The sequence below is a fragment of the Ptychodera flava genome, chromosome 5 (genome assembly GCF_041260155.1).
Source record: "Ptychodera flava strain L36383 chromosome 5, AS_Pfla_20210202, whole genome shotgun sequence".
Lineage (NCBI taxonomy): Eukaryota > Metazoa > Hemichordata > Enteropneusta > Ptychoderidae > Ptychodera > Ptychodera flava.
In genome coordinates this window covers 27,232,248-27,257,804 of record NC_091932.1, presented here as the reverse complement: position 1 = coordinate 27,257,804, position 25,557 = coordinate 27,232,248, and the positions used below count along the sequence as shown (strand labels likewise).

The window sequence follows — 25,557 nt, the reverse complement described above, 5'->3', positions numbered from 1 at the left end:
AACTTGACTTGGAATGACAGCCCCCGACGTCCAGAGTCGCGTCTCCGTGGTTACATAAAGACCGGCAAAAGTCGACAGCTAAGCGTTGTCATGGAAACGTAGCATCTAACACATCAGTGTCTACCTGTCAGGTGGGAAAGAAAAGACACGTACAAGCACGATGTTACAACGCCCTGTTTCAACTATTTTGAGTACCTTGTGTGAGTGGAGCATCCTTGGATCGCTTTCTTCGAAAGTAACAATGTAGTTTGCCGGAAGCAACAGTGACGGACGCCGGTCACATAACGGTCATCCTTCTAATGAGAGTTGAAGTGTCTTCACGTAGGTGGGAGCGTAGGGCACGCATACTCTACTAGCGCGCGTAATGGTATGGTTGTGCATGTGCGCCATGCATTTGTTTTGCAAAAATTTGTCGCGTCGGTAAGAACGTAGTAAACAGCGAAATTTTATGATACACAGCGGTGCGTACTTCGTGGAAGATAAATTGGTCACGACAAAAAAAATTATGCATTCGGAGAAACGATAAAGCATTATGGTCATTATGAATTTAGATTAAAAATAATGTCGTGATGATAGAGCGTGGCACCAGGTAACCATCGAGCCGAAGGAAACATTTTTGGGTTTTATTAAAAGTATCATTAGCGGGAGATAGCGATCAACGTGTATGGAAAAGTAAAGCGATTATCGATAAGCTGGGTGCGCGCCGCTTCAAAAGTCGCCGTCGATGCGAATCGCCAGCCCTATAACGGCGATCAAGCCAGGCTAGTTCCATTAGCTGGATTGACGATTTTCAACTTATTATCACCTGTCTAAGTCAATATGATATTGGATTGGGCAAGTGACGAACTCGCCGTCAACACTCTTCATGGATCGATTACCCAAAGCCGGCGAGTCGTGTAATAGAGTCTTACAACAGCGAGCCAGTTTTGACGCGAGGAGACGGCAAACTGAAGTGACGGTAGCTCCCGACGAGGCATATTATGCAAATACTTATACATTATCTATCGCGTCTGTGTGTCAACAGTTGCCCCGTTCTGTATTGAACAATCACCAATCATATATGAGCTAGAAATCAGCATTATTTCGCTCTGGGTGGATTCAAGAATATTTACTTTTGATGTTGAATAGAATACAGAAAAAACGACTCCATGCTCGTCCGTTTCTTGTCGATCTGCTGCAGCAGTTTCCAGAGTTAGCCTGGGGCTTCCAGGGTTAAAGAAATCGTTATACTGCGCTTCCCAATCTCATGGGGCGGTTTGCCTGTGTTTTTCTTTCTTTGAAAAATAAAACGAGCGGCCCTTTTGAAGGAAACTATTTACTCCGATGAACGTGCGTTTCTGACAATCTACATTTTGCATACATATTTACTTTTTTCATACATTCTGTGGCAAGTAATAAACATCGTAGCGTCGAGAGACCGATTATAATTACATTAATCGTGATGCGAATTCTTGCCGCTGATTAAAATTTTATCCGGAAAAAAAAGAGAAGACAGAACTTAGTATTCATGAAAATCATACAGCTGGGACGATATGAAAGATACCAACATCCACAATGATTCTTTGAAGACCAACCAAGAATAGACTCAATCCCATTCCGAAAATGACGGAAAGATGGGAGCTTATGCCAAACAGAACTGATCGCTGTGTAATTTCCATTTTGCTGTTCTCTAAACCTATGCTCGAATAAAAACCATTTGAGAACATTTCACCTTGGAAAAAAATAGTAAGTTGAGTCGTAGAGGTAAAGGTGATTGGTACCCAGTGACCTATATTAACGAATCACGTGGCTAGACTGGCAAGTTTACTGGTCCTTCTATTCACCTTTCATTTTGGAATCTTTTAGATATCAACTTGATCCGTGCTACTTTGCCCTGCCTCGGAGTAGAGCTAATCAAGAGGGGAGGGCAATTATGACGTAATAGCGCTCAGGGAACAGAGGGCGCAATCGTAATCTCGTTTCAAGGTTTCCCCGCAGTTGCATTCACTTCAATCGTTGGATCGCGTTCAGGTTTCTGCCAGTTTGGTATCGCAATACGCCGTTGGAAACACTGGCGGTAACACAGCTGCGCTCGGTTCTTTTATAAAAATCAATACTTTTATTGTGTTCGCCCGACGTCAAATGCCAATTTTGATCAATATAAAAACTTGAGGACGGTGGAACCCAGAGAAAGTCGATTCATCGAAAAACATATGCTGCGCCGAACTTCAAAAAAAAACCAGGGGCTGGCGAGATGGGTATGTGCGGAGAATCTGCACTCGAGTAAAAATACGTGATACCAGAACATGCGACACCAAAGGTCAGCCAGTCGAGTGATCCGCTTTGCCGTCGAGGATTATATTAAACAATTATCCGCTGCTAGATCACTGTTGATGCTGTAGACGATCTTATTTCTGCGGTGGGGAAGAACTCCTCCTTAAAAACAATGCGAATGTTCGCCATTGGTCGAAATCGTCACGTGATTGGGCCTCTTCGTCCCATCGTTTGCGACGACACCGTATTTGAACGTCCATCAGACAAAACCTTCGATCTCTTAACTTTCTCGTATTGAACGATTCTGCGAAGAACTTGCAATATATGTATACTGTTTAACAAGGCAGAATTCTCATTCACGGCTTGGAGCGCAGAAGTATCGCGTGATTACGGCATTCTGACAAATGCGTTTGTGAGCAAATGTTATTGGTGGGCTTGTCAAATAAAGTGCACATGATGTTGTTGAATTCAGCGAGGTATTGTGTGAACAACTTACACGACGGGAGGAAATGGATCTATCATTCTGTGAAACACGTGTAGAGAATTTGTACAAAGTTTTCATACGGGAGCTGGACGGAGGGGTCTCATTCCGCGTCGCAGGATGAGCTTTTTTTCAAAGACCGTATCATGGATGCTTCGCAAACGGTGATATGGTCCCGATAAAGCACAGTCTCTATGACGTCACAGTAATGGAATACACTGCCAGTAGCAGTACGTGTGTAATTTTTAATCGACATCTCATTTTAGAATATTTCGTTTAATCAACTAACGCATGTCCATACTGTTCCCCGTCTCCAATATGTATTTTTGGAATGTATAAAATTGTATTTTTTACAATCTTCTTTTTTTCAAGATATTAATTCATTATAACCAGGTATGTCTCTTCTGTCCTCATGTATATTTCGTATGTTCTTTTCATGTCACTTTTCTTCATCACCTGACACGTTGTTCACGTGATCTTCCCTTTTGAAACTCTTTCATCCAATCGGGGTCCTTGTACTTTTTATGTATCGTGAGTAAACAGAACATCTGTGCATGCGTATGTATTTCATTCTATATTGCGTGCAAAGAAATTGCACATGAATACATTTCATATGAAAAAACCCTACCACAACTGTTATTTTGACACGTTTTGCACATTTGCAACAGTGCGAGTAACTGTGTGGAAAGCATGAGTTTGGAATTATTATACTAATTTTGCACTATGACTGTGTATTCAGCGCCTCGTCTGACAGTCAGACTGACATGCAAGTCGCTTTTAAAATTCCTTTCAAAATTCCTAAGCGAGAGTACCGATCGGCTCAAAATTGGAGTTGATTTCGCAAGACAGGTGTAAACGTTCTACAGAGTTCCATGAATGGGATTGAAGCCAGGGTGCGCAAACCCTCCGGGCACATTGCTTAACGAATGCCCCTCTCAGAACGGACTGTAGCAGTTCTGCAATGTGGAGAGCTGGTATGAGAAGCAACCATCTGATTAGACTTGGTGCGCTTTGCAACGATTATACTCGTGATTAATCACAAGGACAAAACCTGAAACTTTTGATGATAATTTGATCATATTTTGTTCTAGAATACAAGCATTTTTTCCCTCCTTTTCCCGCAGGGACGTTGAAACAGAAAACGTAAGCCTTGCAAGGACGACGTGTTAAGGTAGTATGCGCTTCGGCTTAAACTTTTGCTCCAACTTTCCTGACTGAAACTTCCAACCATTGTCTTACCAAATCAACAATAAAAATCGCGACCGGGGGGGGGGGGTTCACCGTGCAAAGTTTGGAACTAAAAAAACAAATCACTCAATATTTTGCGATATTTTAATTCAAAATGGCTGCGATCCCTGTGTTAACTGTAAGGGGGAAACTAAATTTTGGATTTTCGAAAATATAAGACCGTGAATGTTTTTCTTTCTTCAAGACCTTTAAAATGAGCCCCTACAAGTGATAGATCAGAAAAGAATTATAGAAATTTTGAGGGTCAGAGTATCTGCCCTCGAGGCGCGTTCTACCTTAATGTGCAAAATATGCAATTTTATCATTGACAAAAAAATTCTTGTCCCGACAAAAATTTATCTGTTAACAAAAAATATTTGTTGCTGTACTCAGTAGTCGACAAGGTTACACTGGACATTTTTGCATAGTTTTTGGGATTAGAAAAAGAAAGCACTTTACATACAAAACAAAGAACACAGGTAATAAATACACAAATGCAACGGCTGTTGGCGCATTAACATCATTGCTGAGTACATTCCTCTGAGTTTGTGGGCGACCGGGACACGTCGAATCAGCCCCGCTGGTACAACCACTAGAAAAACAACAACGCACGCGTCGGAAAGCTGTGTAGCATAATTTTGTTTAAATAAATATCACGACCCAAATCTTACAGTTCTATAGCGTGGCACCATCCCGTGTTTGCTCTGAAAATTAATCAAATTGGCTGAACTTACTTCTCATATGTAACAACGTAATCAAATTAAAAGTTAAAGGATGGCGACTGGCCCCCTTAAAAAGTTTAAGTATGACTGATCTGCCTCTTGAAGCACGGAATTGCGTTTGCAGGTTGCTGACCACCGCCCGAGACGATAATTAACCTTCATACGAGTAAGACGCAAATATGTGGACGGTGACACGCGCCAACGTAGGCACGCAGAAGTTACCGTAGACTGACTGACATATCCTGTGTGGAAAAAATATGATTTCTCGTTATCAAATTATTTATAAAGACCATTGATAAAACAAAAATTCGTTATCACTTTAACGCGAGTCCAAGATTTCTGTCGCGGTATTACTTACGTCTCAGAGGACAGACCTCGCGGTTCCGGTTGTCAATACTCCAACTGATTCGGTTAAACGGTTACCGAAAAAGGTGGCGTCACACACGTAATTTGGAATGCTCGGCCCTCTCAACTTAAGAAATGTTTGTTATCGCGTATATTAGGCATTCCTATGATTGCTGTTATTCATTTGAGTGTTACCTCGAGTAAAGAGCCAGTTAATACGTCTTCGGATTTATTAAATTCACGGCTGTATTTTTCCGGCTCCCGAGATTGAAAACAAATTATGTTGGTGTTGCAACAACCGTGTAGCTTGGAACTACTGTGCGGCATAAACTAAATCAACAATTCTAAGACTTATCCTCCAAAACTAACAAACTTTTGACTTCTTGCCGTCTGCCTGAACAGTGTGGAAATCGTCTACCGCGTGATAAACGTAATGCGCGTGCGCACACTCCACAAACTCACGAACAGCTTGCAATTACGATAATGCGCTAAGGAATACATTTGCCCCGAGGCAACTACCGTAGACGATACCCTCCCGACAACACCGACGGCTATTGGCTCAAAAAAAGCGATTTTTACACAGGCCACATTAATTCCTCCAATTTGTCTCTATTAGGCCCGGGTTTTACCGTAGACCCTAGAAAATTCCCTTTGTATAGAGTCTATGGTTTCTATACTGTTCGCTGATCCCAGTGCACCGCGCGCTGCGTAACACAAGTAGCCGTGAATGCGCATGACCCAAACCCGCTGCGCAGTCTCAAAAATACTTCTATTCTTTGTGACACCGGCAATCATACCACTGTGACCACGTATTCCTTTCTTTAGAAAACCCTAGGTCCCACTTTACTATCATCACAAAGACCTCGGCGGCGGCGACTCGCCATGTAAAACGACCGACAAAGGCACCGTGTATTGATTCACGGTGCTAGTTTATTTCAGTCGGAGAATAATTTATACATGTGTGTATATTTTGCCATCCGAATTGCAATATTGAAGTTGGTTTCAGATTCATTGTTCATTGTTGGTTACAAAGTATAGCACCACGGCACTCCCATTGAGCCCTGAGGAAGACAGAATTCCGAACTATGGTATATGGTTTCCTTAATTTCCACATGCATAGCTCAATTGAATATTTCTGCAGTTAGCGCAGAGTTGAGGAAGCAATTATTGGGGGTTTTCGATTCATCTGAAGATTTTTCCCCCGAAAACTGATGATCAGGAGTAAAAAAAAACCAAGAATTTCTTCGCCGTATTGGGCAAAACATTTAAAACTTGGCGTGAACATGACCGGACGTTAAACTTTGGCATTCACACGGGTTATCGTACGGCACGGGCCTTGCCAGGGCAAATGATAAAAAATAAATCACGGAGGTGTCAATAACGACGTCAGACGCACAGCACCCCATGATGATACACGACAAACAACAAAAAGTGTTGCTAGGCAACTTGATTCAATGGAGAGTTCAAAGCCGCCCCAAGAAAGAATAGGCAGTCCCTTTCACCTTTCTATGGGCTAGAACTTGAAAATTCTTGTAACACGACACAATGAGAATAGAGAGAATTTAATCGGTTTCATCGCAATACAAGTTGTCAGCTCGGCATTAGTCACTTGAATAAGCCACGTGACCTAGCGTCTGGTCGTTGATCATTGCAGTCGACGCTGAAGATCAAGTTCCTCGATACAAAACGATCCGGCGACGAAATCAAGCGTCTAAACTTTTAGGCACCAATATGTACCAGGAAAGCGAGGGGCTACAGTTTTTATTTTGGTGATTTTTGCTTGAATCCGATGACCATGCGCGTGACATGCGTGGTAAAACCATGATTGTTTTCCTAGTAAAGTAACATATGCCACGTTGCTAAGGAGGGGAATTTGTTCCGTATCGCCACGTATTTTTTTTTCAAATGCACGACATATTGAGTAATAATTTGAAAACCAGAGTTCACCACTCGTTGACATCATGCATACAGGAAATGAAAGGGAAAATATAACCCTTTGATCTTCAAATCCTCATCGTCCGCCTGTTCTGATGTGACTTGCTCTTCCTACGTACTTCTCCGTCACATAAGAGGTAACATATCCGCCTCTTGACATCCGGGGTACACTGCTTCTCCCTCCAATAACACTAATATCGAGTTTCTTATCATGAGCTTATCTGGGTGATGTAACGCGGCTTCTGATCATGCCCTTGTTAAGCGCAGTTGATAATGTAGCCTATATGTATAAGTCTGCGGATAAATGTATGTACTATACACAGACAAACAAAGACAGACACACATATGTACATACAAATGAATTATATATATATATATTATATATATATATATATATATATATATATATATATATATATATATAAGTATAGATATGTCCTCATGGGAAATTACAGTGCTCGATGCGAAAAGTAGAGCGTTTCATATATATATATATATATATATATATATATATATATATATATATATATATATATATATATATATATATATATATATATATATATATGCTTTTCTTGTAAGTAAGCGTGCATACGCGTATCTTTAGTAAATAATTAAGAATATGCAGCTAATATGATCATGATCGGAATACATCAGAAGCTGAGAGAAGACTTTTCAGATCTTGGTGTCATCTTTTCATTCTTTTGTTTGTGTGTATCTGTGCGCCTTTGTTCAAAAGAAATAAAGAGAAAACCCGTATCGATGTTTCTTCATAATTTGCCTCAATACTTTTTATATATTATGTTTAATGACGTAAACGAATGTTTAAATATTGATTATTTATCGGTGATAGTCTTTTGAGAAATACAAAAAATATATATGACATAAAGACTCGACACGATACGATTTTTCTCGCGTTACTCAGCGAACGTTTCTTTCCTTAAAAATATACGAAAGAATGTGGAGATCGAGAGTTTCGCGCGCGAACGATAAGAAAATCTTACGTTCTCCTACCTTGAGCGCCTTCGTTTTAACTTTACCTTCCATGCCGCGACTGATCTTTTAGGTTTTTCGTCCGGCGCCGCTGTGTGCAGGCTTTTTACTCAACCGCTCTGTATACCTATTCCATTGAACAGGTTACAGCCTGTATGTTTGATCTCATTAAACTTTTACCACCTGACGCAGTCTCACAATTCCCGCCTAAATCCCCCACCAATTTCCGCTAATCCGCCATCTTTGGTTCGGCTCATGTAAAGAACATGAAAGACTCTGACGCTCGTACAGTGCGCGGGGGATAATCGTTTTTCAATCCGACTGCGCACTTCAACTTTTCAGTCGCATTCACTGCGATAGCTTCCTCAGTTCCACGATAAATTTTGCCCTTTCGCTTTGATTGCTCAGGCGAAGGTGGTGACCGTCTGGTAAATATTTCCTTCCATTCTCACTCTGAAAAGGATGACACAGAGCGTATCGCCGCGCAATACGATGTCGCACAAAGAGCTTTGGAATCGTTCTTTGCAGGCTTCGTGCTTCCCATTGATCGATCAGCGATCGGCCCGCCAGATCTCGGTAATTACTCATGCAGAAAGTTAGTGGGGAAATTGGAACAGAAAATTGACAACAATTCCATTCCCATTTTTCACAACGCTGCCTGAGAGCGTTTAAGTGGTGTCGGTCAGCCTTCGCACGGCTCGCTCACTAATGATGATATTACAAAAAATACAAGCCTACCTATGGTGTTCACTGGCCAGCGTAATCTCAGTAAAGAGAATAGCCATTTTTACCGATTTTATTTAAGTCCTTATACCCCATCGGTGACAACCATACTTATGCGTACAAAAATGATAGTGTCGTATACTTTTTGTGCCGTTTTCATGAACGTCAAGTCAAGTCTTGACGAACTGTGAGTACTATCCCCTGCGGCCTAAAAGCTAACACCTTTGTCGTGAAATTGTCGTATACTTGGACTTGGCCGGCTCTGCAAAGCTCGTCGTCCTGTGCGGGCTTTCTGTACGCACAACACAAATTAATGCGACTCACGGGTCAATTTCAGCATGCAAATTGGTCGCGGACGAAAGTCAATTTCAAATGAAAGTCTCTTCCGTCTGCACATTCTTCAAAATTACCTCATCTGTCGTCGGTAAGGGGAGAACGCTCAGAATGCTCGTCACGCGCGCACTCGATTGGACTTCGTCACCTCTGTAACCGTGGAAACAGTGCGCGCGCACTCCAAGACATCGCAACTCGGCCGACAAATATCGGGTCTCAGCGGGGCAGAAATTGCAAAACGCACCTCTCCTAGAAACGCGAGAAATAATGACACTTTTAGATAGATCTCGTAAAGGCTGGCAGAGTAAATGACTTTTGACCCCTGGAAGCAGAGGAAATGCATTCAAACACTGAATGTGACGTGACTGGTGTGCCAATTGGACCGAACATCGAAGCGGCGGCCATCGGGGCAGAAGACTGTGTCTTGTAGGCAAACACTATCAAAACACAAGCTAAGACATCGCTTCACCACAGGCGTCGGTTTCCATGGCGATGAATTTAGCCGGCGAATCACGAGGCAAATGTCGAAAGTGCAAAACGGATATTTTTATAAGATCACTAGAAATTGACGAATAATGACGGGACATTGTACCGTGTAAAGGAAACATCACACAAATGAAATGTACAAGCTTATGTGACGGGATGGTGATTAAAAAACGCGGGAAATTACAAAAATTTAGCCTATTGCACAAATCCACCAACAAGAATATACTCGTCACAAAATACTAGTGTCTCACCTTGAATATTGATCATGCGGCGAGAATTATATTTAGTTTTAATTCGATTTTGTAAAGTCGTATTTTCTAATTGAAATTCATGGTCTTATATTCGACCCACAACAAAGTGGAGATTACGCTTAGCCCAACTTCAAGGAAATCTTCTAATTTCTTCCGAGCCAATAAATCAAAACTTTCATCAGCATGATGTCGATGAAGTTACGTGGCTTCCAAAGAATTCTTATTCGGTTTTGCAACGAGAAACTTAAAAAGAAAAAATATTAAAACACTGAAAATCGCAAAAAAAAACCAAGGGAGCATTTTGGATTTTCAGGGGTATTGCACTGTGTCAGAAGCTGCAAACACCAAGCCAGCCTCGTCCGAAAGTCAAATTAAATGGCGATATACCTCTGTTTTTCCAAACTATATTTCATATGCGTACGCTTTATTGAATTTTTCAAAGTCACGTTTTCTTACCAGAATATCGTATGCGATGTTCGCCACAACGTTAATTTTCGATGCTCATTCGTTTCATATGATTTCGGCGCGTCAAATCACGTGCTTTTGAACGACCAACTGCAGGCCGAGTGACCACATTACTGGGTAAAGGCGAGGAACAATTTTACATCGGTGAAAAGTTGAACAACGAACAGATAACAACTTTCACGTGAGATGGAAAATAAACATGATGACGTCATGAGGAGATTAACACTTTGAATATTGCCGGGCATTTCAGGAAATAAAACAAATTGAAAATCCTTGGAATATTTTTTTCCCGCCATTTAACAGCCATTCTTAGTACAAGGAGAACTAACCCAGTAAATCGAATTAAATCGTTTAATCTGTACTGTTTTATCTAAACCGTTTTTACTTTATCAAAAGCAATGCGAGAATTTACAATTATTTTGAGGTTGTATTTTCTAGAAATTTAAAAAACAAGAAATGAGGAAATTAAACACACTTTCCAATCAACCCCCTCCATTTTGGAGCTGTTTTCCTGGAAACACACGATTTTATTTGGGATCGAAAGCATCGGTATCTTTTAAGTACTATAAAATGCGGGCCCCATTTAGTTGACACCAAAACTGTTATAAATCTGGACAGTCAATTTCTACCACATACCATCATGCTGAGCGTTCATGAATTGCACTTTCCGAACAGCGTAAAATTGCAGAACACATGCGCGCGCGCAAAGACACATTTTCAAGAGAGCTGTCGTATGCTTCTGCCTTTTGATTATGATAAATGGAAATAATTTTTCGTCGGTCACCGTCGGGAAATCGGTCCCCATTTCGGGCATGAGATTAACCTTTTGAACGCCAAAGTAAATTTTTATTGCCTTTATAAAATATACCCAAGTCAATTTTTGTTCAGAGTTTTGACAAAATTTTGATAAAATCTTGAGCCAATGAAAAGAGGTATACCTTAGGTCAAAATTTATCAAAAAAAAACCAAAACAAAACAGAAAAGTCATAAAATTGGTAAAATGTTGCACGGGTGATAAAAATACAGCACTCAAAGGGTGAAGCACAATTCGAATTGTGTCGGTTTCGGATGCATTACAATGCACTGTGGGTGGCTAACCATTGCAAGTTTGCGACTCGGTTTTATTTTCAATTTTAAAACTCTTCGCTTATTTCTTGTTCTTTTTTTCGATTGTTTCCGCCACTCCATTACCCAAACCGTGAGTCAAGGAACATTCGGACAGAAACACTTCCACGCCCTTTTCGTTTGGCACGGATATTTTAGAAGAAATTCAAAGTTCACTTATCCCGGCAACATTTGAGGAACAAAGACTGCCGTTCGTCCTCTTATTTTCGATAAATGAGGTACTTAGTTTGGAGCTGTTAATCGCCAGATAACCTAATCAACAAGATATGTCAATAACGTTGGAGTGCCGTATTAAGTTAATGTTCGCGGGAGTAAATTTGTGTGCAAAAATCCGGCCCTGATACAGGGTTTTCACTCTTATAAAGTTTTAAATGAGGACAACGTTGTTGAAAATTATAAAAGAAACTGGTATTAAAATACATACATGTATTTTCACCGTCGCACATTAAAGTCTAACTTGATATTTCCCGCCATTTTCCCCTCGGCACGTTTGCCAAAATGTGGTGTGAGCTTGCCAACGTCAAAACAAAACGTCGTCCGTGATTTGTCAGTGCATCCTGTCAGGAGAGCGGGAAAACTCTGTACAAACTCAGATTTCGAAAACTATATTGAGAAAGTTTGCGCATGTGCACGAGCTGAAGAGGACATTAAAACTGTTGAAATAAAAATGCAGTTTGAAAACGGAAAATCATATAAAAAGCAGCGATGGAAAACAGGCATTCCAGAATTAATTTTAAGTGAGGGATTTCAAAGGAATATTCTGCATATAGAAATTGAACAACGTCATCAGAGAGACTTTTTGTCACACTGCAGATGCGGCTTGTACACACAGGATGTCCTATTCTTTGGTGAAGTTCGATGGCCAATAGTGGGTCACACGCGGGAGAGAAACAACACGAAATACGTATTTTCAAGCTACTATTTCAGATGCAAAATTTCTTCCGGGCTTTTGTTTCCTCGCAATATGACGAAAAATCTGTTTTTCATAGAAAACAGACAACGCTGTGTTACCGATTTATGATGGGCAAGCGTGACTTGTTAGGGGCTTGGGCGAGAAGATAACCCGGCGAAAGAGGGGTTTTGGCGGGGAAGAGGGGAACGAACGCAATATCGTTTCTCAGAGAGTCCTTTTATGAACCGTCGTTTGCATAGAAACGATGTATAAAAACGCTTTCAGCCTCATCCCGTGCAATAGCGACAGAGCTACTCCATGGATTTCTCCTGTGAATGGTTCTGACACAGAATGTTGGTAGCCCTATCTTTCGAGTATCTTAAGTTTGTCGAGAGCTGTCCGAGGGGACCATACCATGGCGCCGAGACGGAATACTTCAGAGTGCAGCAACTGGGCTGAACGTGAGTAAAACGGAATTGCTCCAATCAATATCTATAAAACTGGTTCCGTACTCACTCCCCCTGAACCGTACGGTCGCCTGAAAATGAGTTGCACTCGCCGCGAGAGATTAGGACGGTCCCGAAACGCACGCGGGAGGGGTTGCAAGACGCCGTTCCAGCAGACGCTACCACAGCAATGCAGAATTCTTTTTTCGCGATCCAACGCGATGCACGCACATCACGTTTTGCTCTGATTTCCAGTCCCCTGAGATCGGGAGATTATTAAACGCATAAAAACTCCCCAAAGACGAGTTTTCACAGATTAAATGTAAATATGAAATACGTTGCTCATAACGTGCAATAATGTGCGCGTAGTAGTTATAGCTAACATCCCTGTCTCTGAATGGAACGTGCTAGACATTGCATTTCACTTTATCTTTAGTTCATCTGTTCCGTTGGCCCGATTATACATTGGTTTGCCTGCTAGTCCTCCCAACGTTAATTATTGAACGGTTTTTCGCATTTCGTACGGTCCATGGCTTAGTAAAACGCCCAGGCCAATTCTTCACACTCGGCCTTATCGCCAGCCTTTCCCGCCGGCTTTCAATCTAATATCCCAACTGAAGAATGATTCACCTTTCAAAAAATATGTAAAAATTGTAATATGAATTATTTCATATTAAATACAACTATAATCTCAGTAATTCGACCCTGTGTCGATAACATCTTTGTTTCATGCTTAGCATCCGAGGGTATGTTGCAGAATAAATCTGAACCCGATGCCGATATTTAAACGAAACATCCCGGGGCACTCTGTGTTACCGTGTTTTTATTTCTATCAATAAATGCTCCAAACTTTAGGCGATGAAATTTGATTCAGAATTACCTACTGGTATTTTATCTATGTCGGCTTTTGGCAGGGGGGGGGGGTGTTGTCGCTGAGGCGGCACCGGGAAAGGCGGGAAGGACGAGAGGAAGAAAAAAACGGTAATTGGGGCAGATCCTGTGCCCTGCTACATGTCTGAATCATAGGTAAGTCCTGTGGCGGCAGCGGAATACGAAATCAGCATTGATTTCTAGTCTGGTCCACGCAAACGTGTATACACATGCAAATTTGCTCTTGAATAGACTCTCTATGGATCCTATTGGCATGAACGGCCGACTTCACTTCTTTTAAGAACGACAGCGTCCGACTTTCTCTCTTCTTCACTCTCATCGAATTTACCTTTTGAATAACAGGGATACTGCGCGCTTGCTCCTAGAGATAATGACCCGGCTTTCTAGGTTTGCGGCTCGTGGCTGTTGGCACGCATCGCTAATGAGGGGAAAAACAGTCAAATGCGGGACGCTGGGCGACCAGTTGAGAAATCACCGATGGAAGCCCAAATCTGCGATATTAGATTAGCGTGCTGTCATTTCGTTCGGAGATTCTGTCAGAGACAAAATTTCAATATGGTGGGTTGATCGATCGCATGATCAGCGCATAAAAATAGTGGCCCATTTGCAGCGAAAGAGGTATGAAAGACCCGCGCTTGCATACACTCCTTGTGATCAATATGCTCAAACTCTCGTGAGGCATATCAGTTCATATCGCTGAAGTCGATTTCCATTTACGAGTGTTTCCACTTTTTGTTTAAGTTCAACCCGGCAGAATGCTGTAAATGGCGTTAGTTGTCAACGCAGCACGACTTCGATGAGAAAGCTGGCCTACGGGAATCTTGGAACGCGGGAAAATATACCATGATAAATTACGAATTCCAATTTTTTTTTTTAAAGTTGTTTTACATTTTCAATGCGGCTGTTATACTTCTGAACCAAAAGGCGCTAAGTGAGTTTTAAACATTTCAAATGTGATATATGACTAGAGCTCATCCGGTTAACCGAACATGTCAAAATGAGTGCGAATGACCGGCCATGAGGCTATAATTACACATTCTCCGATTCTTACGCAAATTTACTATTTTTGAGCGGACCATATCTACCGTGACGTCAATATCCCTACCGTTGCATCGTTATTCTCAAAGAGGGAATGTGTGAAGGGACGACTATCAGGGCAAACTGTATTGTGCACCCTCAGATAAACACCGATACAGAGACACGCCCTTTCCATTTAAATTGTGCCAGTTTTAATGAAATTTATCGAAGTCCGTATTTTGTCTAAAATCAGGTCAAATTTCGTTCGTTGTTTTAGTTTTATTGAACCCGATCTTGCCCCGGGTCTCACTAAAAGAATAATCTATTCGTGTCGGGCCTAAAAAATGATTGCGTGAAATAGTCATACTTGTGCACGATAACCAAACAGCTCGAAGTTTTCGTCTGTGGTAAAGAGTGAAAATAAGTGACACAAGCTGAAGCTCGTATAGGCTCTGAGGCAGGTTTTCGCACTGCATGACGGTAAGGGATTCGCAGAAATCAATCAGCTGCGAATGAAAAGAAGAGGTTTCAGATTCTGCTTGCGCGGGACTCTCGGCCGCGCTATTTCATTCCGGGCCTCCATTGTAGTACGTGTGTCTCATTATTTTAGCGGATAAACCAATATGTTCGGAGCTGCATATTACAGTCATCATAAATTGACTCAATCTCGGCTTACGTGGGAAATTAACCCAACTGCAATAAATTGTAGTTAGTTGCCTTGGTAAAGGGACGGCAGAAAGAACCTACTAAAATGCACACAGGCTTGTGACCCCGAATCGGCCTTTTTTAAAAAAATGCATTAAAGACACGAGAAAATCCGGACTACTTGAGCCTTTGTTCCAATGAAGATTTATGACTTATTAGGCGAGTTGTCATTTTGTCCCAAAATGGCGTCCAGGTCATGGCGAAAAAAGTTGCGCACAGCCAGAAAAAATGTACGTTTGCCGGTGTTTTTTCTCCACCGATACCGGTTAGGGTCAACGCATTTTTAAGAGAAGTATTATTGATGGCGTACAATGGTAGAATACTGATGGCATAGACAACAAACCAATTATCTGTTCTTGGCGCTATTTTGCACAAATCAGATGCTATTAGATGCCGTATAAATCTATGTCCAAAATATGCTTTAGTAAATTTTCTGATAAAATAATTTACGGCCGCTGTCGGACGATTGTGTGACAAGACCCTTGAGCACAAGAGTCCTATACCTGGTATCTCGTCTCGCGTGCCGTGATTAATTTTGCTTTATGGGTTTTCACAAAGCTTTTTAACAAGGCCCACGGTTGAAAAAATTCATACGACCGGCCAATTAAGTTTTTAATGAGCTATCGCGAACCAGGTACTGGGACACGCACGAACGTGCTTCGAAATTACAAATGTGAGCGGGATCGATTTTTCTTACTCAAGATTAAAACTATAAAACCCCATCACTCTTCGTGGATCTTAATGTCGATCCCAGCAGGAAATTTCCAACGGTATGGCAAATTCTCGAGTTTGACAGTAATTGAGTATTTTTTTTCTGGTTTTATGTAGTTCGTGCTGATGTTTGAGTCTGTGATGTCAGCATATGTGATCACGTAGCCGTGTAGCGAGCTATATGCTATTGTATTCCAAAATGGGTCGTTCTCTGCCAGCGGCCAGAATTTGTAAAATCCATCTCGTTTTCGTCTGCTACTATGCTTTCACCCCATTCTCGATGTGAATATCCGACACGGTGTTACTACTTAATCTCCGAGCGCTCAGCTTCATTCGCTAGAAGAAAATATAACGCCACAGCATTGAATATGTGTTCACTCCATTTCTTGGATTTTATTTTCCCGACAGGCCGCCAGAGCAGAGAGCGGGCTGGTGAAGTACGACTACGAAAGGTTGAAATCTCAAATCGTGACTCGATATCGTCCAGCCAAAATGGCGCCAACAGGCCTCTACTTTGTAATATATATATTCCTGTTTGGCACACTACTGGAAGCTTGGTGACGACGAAGTACGAAATTTGCGAAGGTGAAGATTTATATTTCGTTTTACCACGCACTGGCAACTCTTGTGTTACTTGCGGACGGCGACGAAATGAGTCAAGTCACGTGTCTATGTTGAAAAAGTAGGGAGTTTCAAATAGGTGGAAGTGCGTAAAATCTACTGAATTGATATATTTGCGTTTTCGATGTGCGGAATAGTTTACTCAGTGAGGTGTTTTTCCCGCCTTTCCCCCTTTTCTTCTTTCATGTATAATGCAGAGACGGTCTTGATTCCAAGCTCGGGCGAAACCGGAGGGATTCCCACTGAAGGAGTTTCCATACGTATATTTGGCAACCCCATCGGAATATGATTCAGTTCCAGCGAAACAGTGTTGGGAGGGGGGCTTAAATCAGACGGAGCGGCATAAAAATACTGAACACACGCGTGACAGAGACAATAAGGCGATAGTGGGGAAAGCCCAGTCAGTGGCTTACGGCGTTCGCTTTTACCAGAGGCAGAGAGCAAAATTACATTTGCGCGAATAATTTCTCGTCCAACAAAGGAAAAGGGGTCAAATCTCCGCAAAAGACCTGGTCGCCGCAACTCGATTATTAAAGATGAACGACAGGGTAGAGGTTTTGAACATGTTATATTGATTACTCGAAACGGACCAGTCAACTACATCATTGAGGGGCCTCGTGCGGGCACTGTCCCGTATAAAATATGCCGTCTTCTCGCCTTACACGCAACCTCGTTAAATTCAATCATAATTTTCGACGTCGTTAACATGGAAGGTCCCTTTTTCAGATTTGAGGGTAGAGAATATTTCATACATTGTCCATTCTATAAACGTAAACGTTGCACGGGGACAACAATACAGAAATGAGGAAAGAAAAATAAATGCTTCTAATAATTGCGGCCGGTAGTCGAGTGATCAGTGATGACGAGGAATAGTCTATTATATAGAGGGGTGGCCGCGTCTACCAAGAGGGACCGTTACCTCATTCGCTTTCATTTCCTGGTCCCAAACAGCCGGCCCGAACAATAGCAAATGATTATGTGCGTCATTGTACACGACTCGTTTATACACAAAACGTTCGAGAGTGCCTCTTATTGGTGAACAAAGTGGAAGGCTTGGGACTTTTCAAAAGCTATGCAAATCCAAAATAAAAACAGGTCCCGTTCTCATCTTGAAGGGAGCGACACAGTCTTCTGTGAGAAGCATGCAAGCCTAATGTTCCTCCAACGTGACGTCATTTCTCCCCCCAAATGTTTTAAAAGGGAGGAAATAATGTACACAGAAGTGAGTTGAGACCGTGTGAAAGTCATGTGGTTCAAACGACCCAGTGGATCGCATTTATGACGACCATACGGCCGGGGAAAAATTTCCAAAAAAATTGATATATGTTCCACTAATACTATACGAAGCGGCAATTCCCACAATCAGTTTTGCCATATGTAGGCTGTAGTTTGGTACTTCGCGCCACAAAGAATAACGCACCAAAGTCTTTGTGTTTGGCGCGGGTTTTTTGTCAAAAGCACTTCCAAACTAATGCAACTGCACATGGGTAAAAAACCTCATTTTTTTTAAAGAACTAGACGTCACTCACTAAAAGTGGTTCGTCTTTTGCACTCGGGTCCCAACCTTATGTTAGGTTGGCCGACATTGTGCCCGTTGCAGCGCACTTGTTTGGAATCCACAGTTCTGTATTTTTCCATTAAGCACTTCGGTGTCAGGGGTTCTGTATTTCATGCTTCGATCGAAATCACACTAGGGAGTGAAGAGGCGAAGTGGCATGATACGAAGCTCAGCCCATACCTCAAGATGGCCGGCCATGTCGATATTGGAAACTAAAAAAATATGCACAAATTTCATTTGGGACGTCTTATACTCCGGTTTTATTCCCTCCCAAAGAGTGCATAATTTAAGAAGCAATTTGCAACATAGCCCGGACAGTTTTGAGGTTTCTCCTTTTTGTATATAAATTGATATCGCCAAACTCGCTTTCACATGGGACATAAAAATGTCGTCGTCGATCTTAGTTTAGGCACGATTCATGTGTTCACTCACGCACACGCGCAGTGTGTGTTCTCATCGGATGGCGACTTTTCTGTTGGTTTTGGTGAATATTTACCGGTAATTTCGCTCCGTAGACTACTTCTTCCAGTCTGCGCCCGCCTTCCATTCCCGTTTCACGCGGCAGACAGATTACGCGAGGCGCCAGTTCTCAATACCTGACGAGAGCGTCCCGCGTAATTCAGGTATAGCTCATTCTGAAGGGGGAAAACCTGGCTGTCGGGCTCAATATAATCCCCGGCCGCCATACAGCTACACTCAAAGAAATTAGCACCGGAGTCAAATTTATTACTCAGCGAACCGAGCGAACGGTTCAGCGGGGTCATGGAAACGTTCACGACGTCGGTCCCGGGACAGTTCGTGTTTCCTTCAATTAGGCCAGAATTACGGGCCGCTGACGAATCGCATCGATCGGTCAGTGTCCACAAAACGCATACACATGAAGTGATGCAGCTGACGGGGGGCACTGGACAAACAGAAGTCGGACGCATACATCTCGATAATGGACAGTATCTGACAATAAATGTCATATACCGTGCACTCGCACTGGGCTTCTTCTGTCAGCTCCAGAGAAATGCTTATGTGTGCTACTCGCTTTTGCATCCAGGGTTAAAAAAGAGTACTAATTAGGTATTCTATAAATGGGAATAAACGACACATCGTTGTGTTGGCCTGCCACCTTAAGTCTCCTTATCAGACACAACCCCGGTCAACAACGTCATTTTAATATGATTACGAAACCGGGTGACCCATCACTGTCGCGCGCCGCCGCCGGGATAATTCGTTCCGCGCCAAATAAAAAATAATGTAATCTGAAGATTTTTTATGATTGACAGAATCCCATAATCTTTGAAGTGAGAAAGGTTCGAAAATTCAACATCCTATCATTCTGTTTGGAAAGAAAGCCCACAATGTGATTTCTACAGATTTGACAGAGATTTCTACGGTGGTTCTTGAGCATGTGACGTCTGTGGGCCTGTACCACACATGGCGCTTTTGCAAAGAGCTATAGACACGGGGTTGGGGTTGACACGCGCACACGGTCCCGTTGCCCGATGCAACACTCAAAGTGTGGGAAAATACAGCTACTGTTATTGATAAATATATATAGGTCGAATGCGACAGGCCAGTTCTCCGCAATATTCCAACTTTAATAAAAACCCATAAGTGGAAGTTTTCAGAACAAACAGATCCCGCTGTGCTCGTACAAACATAGTTCGATATTGACACTTCATCAGAGAAAAAACGTGGGCCACCGCATTACAAAGGGCGCAAACACGTTCTTGGGCGCGCTGAAAAATCGGTATGAAATGCAAAAATGTTTGGTCAACACAGGGGAGAGTGGCAAGCTTATTTCTGCCTATTGAAGATTTTGCAGCGGTTAGTAAATGAACTAGCCGGGATATTAGCCCAGGGCGAAAGTTGAATCCAGCCTGCGTATTCTCTGAGCGAATAGGCACAGTTATATTAGATGAGAGCTCAAGCTTTTTGCTGTCACCGGCGAGCCTGAAAGCGGGAGAGCGACCTGGTCTTCATCGCTAAAATGCGACACCAGGCTGCACTTTCAGCTGGCATGCTCTGGGTGTCATTCATATTCGACATCCTTCGCTACCTGGTATAAGAAAATGTAAACAAGCGGAACAAGGTTGAAAGTAATCATGGACATGAAACGTGAAAAAAGTAACTCTGTTTTACCGTTGTTTTGACTGGTACGTATAGGACATCCTTCCCGGCTTCGGTGTCTTCGCCCGGTCCCAGTTTAAATCCCTTTGCTTTCACCCAAAAACGGAATTTCGCGTTCTCCGTCGTGGGAGCTTCCTCGCCATTTAGGAATCGCATTATCCGATCGTGTTTCTTCCTGGTCACCGTCTTGGTTTTGCCACTGTCACCGTAATTTCGAAGAGCCCACGTCTGGAACTGGTCGAACATCTCTGCCTTCGTTTCGGCGTTCTCCATTTTCGGAGGGGAAAGGGGTTTCGCGGAGCGTCCCGGCGCCTGGAGAGCGATGCTGGAGTCGCGATTGATGTGGCCAAGGCGACCGCTAAAATTTCCTATACGGTGCGCCGTGTAATGGGTCCCGGTAGCAGTACGAGAACAGTACACTGCGTACGGCCTGATAGCTCGCAACCACTCAATACAATGAATATGTACAACGTACGGAGCAACCGAGCCACGCATTGTAATCAGACTGGCCTATTGTAAACGATGTGTCATCTGGCCGATGCAGGGCGTTGATTGGTCCGCGCACACAAAAGCCACCAATCTCGGGCGGCCTGTCAGTCACAGATGTCCCATATTGGAATATTACTGAGATCCGTCCGCCTTGGATAATTTCGAAAGCGCCCACCGAAACACAAAAGATTGCTTTTCCACCATCGAAGCCTAACAACCCCCCAAGAAAATATACCATCCCGGGACGGCCATGGTTGCAACACGCTCTACGGTCGAAGGCAGTGGACTAACCTTATATTTTCTATTTTCACACAATATTGCGAGGGGCTACTTTTATAAAATTATTCAGAGCTGAGGGTCACCTTACGTCGCCTGTAGATGATTTTTAACGCATCGAAACGCGTCTCCAGGGTTACAACGCTAGCGTGAGGTTGTCTTCCAATGTTACCCGGTCGGCGCGCATCTATTATAGCTTTGCTGTCGATAAATGAAAACGACCCTTCCCTCTCGCGAAGACTGTCCTTATAATACCACGGCAGCTGTTATAATCACGACAGGGGTTCCCTGGCCCATTTTACCGTCATGAAAATTTCAAAAGGTGCAGAAACCCGTGTTCACGTGCAGGGGCAGCATCGCAAATCCCCTCTCTGTGAAAAAACCGGCAGCCCAGGGAAACAAAATCGGGAGAAAAAGGGGGCTTGTAGTACGAATTGGACTCGCGGAAAAAAATTACCGGTTCGCAACCACAGTCATACACGCATGTCAAAACGGTATCTTTATGAATTTTTTTTATTTCGAAAGCAATAACAATATATATCATTTTCAGCGAAAAATTACACGGGCCGTGAAGGTGGGATTTTGAATCACGCACAGACATCCTAGATATTTCGCCGGTTTCTTTACATATCGCGCTAATGAAGTATATTGTACAGCGTTGGATGGAGAGTCCCTACTTACAATAAGCTTTACCTGTTCATCCCAGTATAATCCACGAGACAAACCACTAGCGTGAAAGGGGAAACGGGTACCTTTAAACACAGAGGGGCCGATGCAAAGTGTAATTTTATCTCTGTACACGATATGGAGCTGTCGGCGCACCGTCTCTCTCATGGCGGAATATTATTTTCTCTATATTTATTCGCGTCGGTGTGCGTACGAAGGTACTGGAGGGCAAAGGTATTGTGCGCCTACTATGGAAACTTGCGAAATTAATCTTATCGCCCGAGCTCAGTCGAGATGAGAGACTGTCTTTCCTTTGTGATGTGCATGTTGGCAACACTCCTCTTCGCTCTAACTGTTCAAAATCTACCTGAAAGCAAAGGCCGAGTATCTTTCCTTCGAAAAATGTTCAAGTTTTCCTTTGTACTGTGTATCGCCTTAACGAATGTGGAATGCGTTATAGAACCAGGGCAGCTATCCGAGACTTCCGACTTCGATGAAATTATACGAAATCGACGCGTCGGGCACTCCAAACAATGTACGTGCAATGAATTAGGGCTGTATACCAGTGAAACGAGCGATGCCTCCGAAGAAATGATATTTAAAGTAGCGTTTGAGGAAAAAAGGTGTCGAGGTCCGTGGCAAGTGCTAGAGGCCCCGAACTGGGAAGTGAGTTATTTCCCCCTTGGTCACGCACCGGGCGGAAAGAGGCCAACCGAGACTGCACGTTTTATTCTTGATTTGCAATTTTCTTCATTACCGAAAATGGAACTGGCTTGCCTGTGTAATTTTTTGCCGTGATTTCTGGGTGGGATTTTGTCTTTTGTTCCAGCCGCAACCGTCGAACTGTCTACGCGGTCACTTCAATCTGTTTCTTCGCAACAATGATGTTCAGACAACAAAGATAAATAAAGAAATCCCCGGAGGCTTTTCATCTTGTCATTTTGTTCTTTTCCATACTTGGAGGTACTACAAGATCTTATCAGTTGTACGGATCCTTCGCTGAAATTGGCTTTAACGAGCACACAAGCAGAGAGAGAGAGAGAGAGAGAGAGAGAGAGAGAGAGAGAGAGAGAGAGAGAGAGAGAGAGAGAGAGAGAGAGAGAGAGAGAGAGAGAGAGAGAGAGAGAGAGAGAGAGAGAGGAGAGAGAGAGAGAGAGAGAGAGAGAGGCAGACAGAGACAGAGAGAGAGAGACAGACAGACAGACAGACAGAGAGAGACAGAGAGAAACAGAGACAGAAAGAGGGGCAGGGGAGTGAAGGGGACAGCCAAACAGAAATAGAGACACGAAGAAAGAGACAGACATGCATCACAACATAACACGTCGGCAAGAAAATGGTACAGACAAAATAATCACACCCACTCCCCTCAACAAAATATCACCTTCAGAGAAATCAAAAGATAAAGACATTTCTGAAGAAGAAAATCAGAAAAGGGTTGTTCTGTAAACTTTGTTGGAAAATAAGCGAAACAACGATTTCTATTTTATGATCTCAATTTAAAAGCATGAGATGAGTTTTTTTTATTCTACCTGTAATGTACTGTAATGTGGTTTCGAAAGATAAACATCGGAAGTAGTTTCTTTCAATGGCCCCGCTTTTAACGTTGGCAGAGATTGCTTGATACTTGAAAATTATGGATATTTTCTTACAGTCGTTAGTGTTAGCGTCGTTAGGACAAACTGGCATTGTAATCTGCCGCCAACATTCACTGTAATTGAAAATGCACGGCTTCCGTGAATTTGACTGAAACGTTCGTGAATTTCTGTCGATCATGACAAAATAAATGCATTTTTCATCATCATCATCATCATCATCATCATCATCATCACCACCACCACCATGCACCACCACCACCACCACCATCATCACCACCACCACCATGCACCACCACCACCACCACCATCATCATCATCATCATCACGACTGGTACCACAAACATCGTTGCCACAACAAACACCTTTGTAGCATCACTTAGGTATCCATAAAAAGCAAAGATAATGTGCACAGTCATTCGTCGCTCTTTGTGGACCTGTACCAAGTTAAGTGCCGCCTTGAATTTGACGAAAAGCCAAAATGTCATCGCGAATCACCGGTCATCCCAAATTCGTGACACGGTGACGTCGACAATGAGCCGGTGAAGCGTTTTATTTTTCTTTCTCCGTAACCTCCTGACGAAGGTTCCCCTCCTCCCCCCAAAAAATGAATTGTTATTTCATCATACGTGAAATTTACACAGCGATATACGCACATGCGATAAACTGTGTTTTCTCGGAGTCAAAATTCTAACATGGCCTCGGACTCCTCTTTCGTGGAGCATTTAGCAGGATTATTTTTTTTTTTGCAATGCGTCGCAGTCTGAAAAGGAAATGTCCGCCTATATTTGACAGCTGAAGGAAAAAAGATCTGTGCTAATCTGGCAAATTTCCGAAATAAAATTACCTGTCGAGCACCTTAGGGGCTTTAGTCTCTTATCAGGCTTGTTGAGAAAGTTACGTAACACTCCCAAGACCGGAGATAATGAAAGGCGCGAAGATGAGAGATGCATTGGCGATGCGCAATGTGAAATGAATATGTCGAGTCGGATAATGGTAATACACGGTGTTGCAGTTCGCTGTGGATAGCTCGCTCTTTTGTGTTCCACGTTCCTGGCTGTGCTCATTGCCTGCTTTGTGCGCCCAATTAAGGTTTAATTTAGACCTAGTTTTTCTGTCCAGTCTCGCAACCATCCGCCGCGACCACAAAAGCCCCTTTTTCCTGCTCTCGTTCCCCCTCGTCCATTTGTGACAAGCTGTCAAACGTCTATTTTTTTCGCTCAGAGGAGCTGGGAAGCCAGCCAGAGCTGAAATGTGATTTCATTGTCGGTTACACTCGTTCGTTTCAGCCAGTGGCCTGAAAGCGATTGCTAAAAGTCAGTCACTCACGAAGGCTGGACAGTCACGCGTCGACTCGGCGTTTGATTAACTAACGAAGGCCGTTGAATTCTCGCGTCATTGATTGAAATTAATTGGATGAGCATGGTGTTTGACTCGCAGTCTCTTGTATTGAGTCTTCATCGCGATATTTTTTCCGACCCACATTTGAGATGAATTCCTAGCAGTGCATATTTAACTTGATTTGACTGGAATCGAGGAGATTTCGAACATTATTAAAAGCTCGCAAGAGGATGAGCAACTGCCAAACTGAAAACAAAAATCTTAACAATACTTTTCTATGGCAAGACCGTAACTTTTAACCACAGATAAGGACTTAGAAATTGAAATATTTGAACGATATCTTTTACCTCCATTTGAGTATATAAAGTAAAATAGCCCACAACAAAATGACAAAACAAACAACTGCGCACACTCTGCAAACATACAACCCTCAACACACAACCCTCGATTTAGTGTAACCAACTGAAACATGTCATGCCAATGCAACATTCATTCGCCCAACCGATTCACAACACAGAGCGACTATTTGGAAATGAGCAACGAAGAGCGAAGGGGACGCGTCTCTGATGATGTTTTGGTGATGAAGAGTGGGAGGAAAGTAAACATCGCGTTGCCATAGAAACGAAGTTCAAACGCCTGATACTCCAGCTAGGAAACTGTTTGCGAAATACTTCGATGTCGTTGCAAGAAAGTCACCTCAGTTTTGCACTGATATTTTGTTCGGCATTTCGAGTCTTTTATCGCTGAAACCCTGTAATTTCGACACAAATATCAACCAGTCATTCAAAATACCAAACGCAGTCTCAGCAATTAATAAAGTAGACATTCTCCTTAAGCTTTGGAAAGCAAAAGGTGTTTTCTGTAACGCAAAGAGCCTATGCTAAAACTTATT

General features: G+C 42.7%; 1 protein-coding gene across 1 annotated transcript in view; it reads right to left on the bottom strand.

The window, feature by feature from the left end:
* Positions 1 to 20,744, bottom strand: part of LOC139133402 (nucleolar protein 4-like) — a 79,996-nt gene extending 59,252 nt beyond the window's left edge. Inside the window, exon 1 of the mRNA XM_070699969.1 lies at positions 20,314 to 20,744. Coding sequence (XP_070556070.1) covers positions 20,314 to 20,574 — 261 coding nt within the window. The 5' untranslated portion in view covers positions 20,575 to 20,744. The remainder of the gene's footprint in view (positions 1 to 20,313) is intronic.
* Positions 20,745 to 25,557: the final 4,813 nt, after the last annotated feature.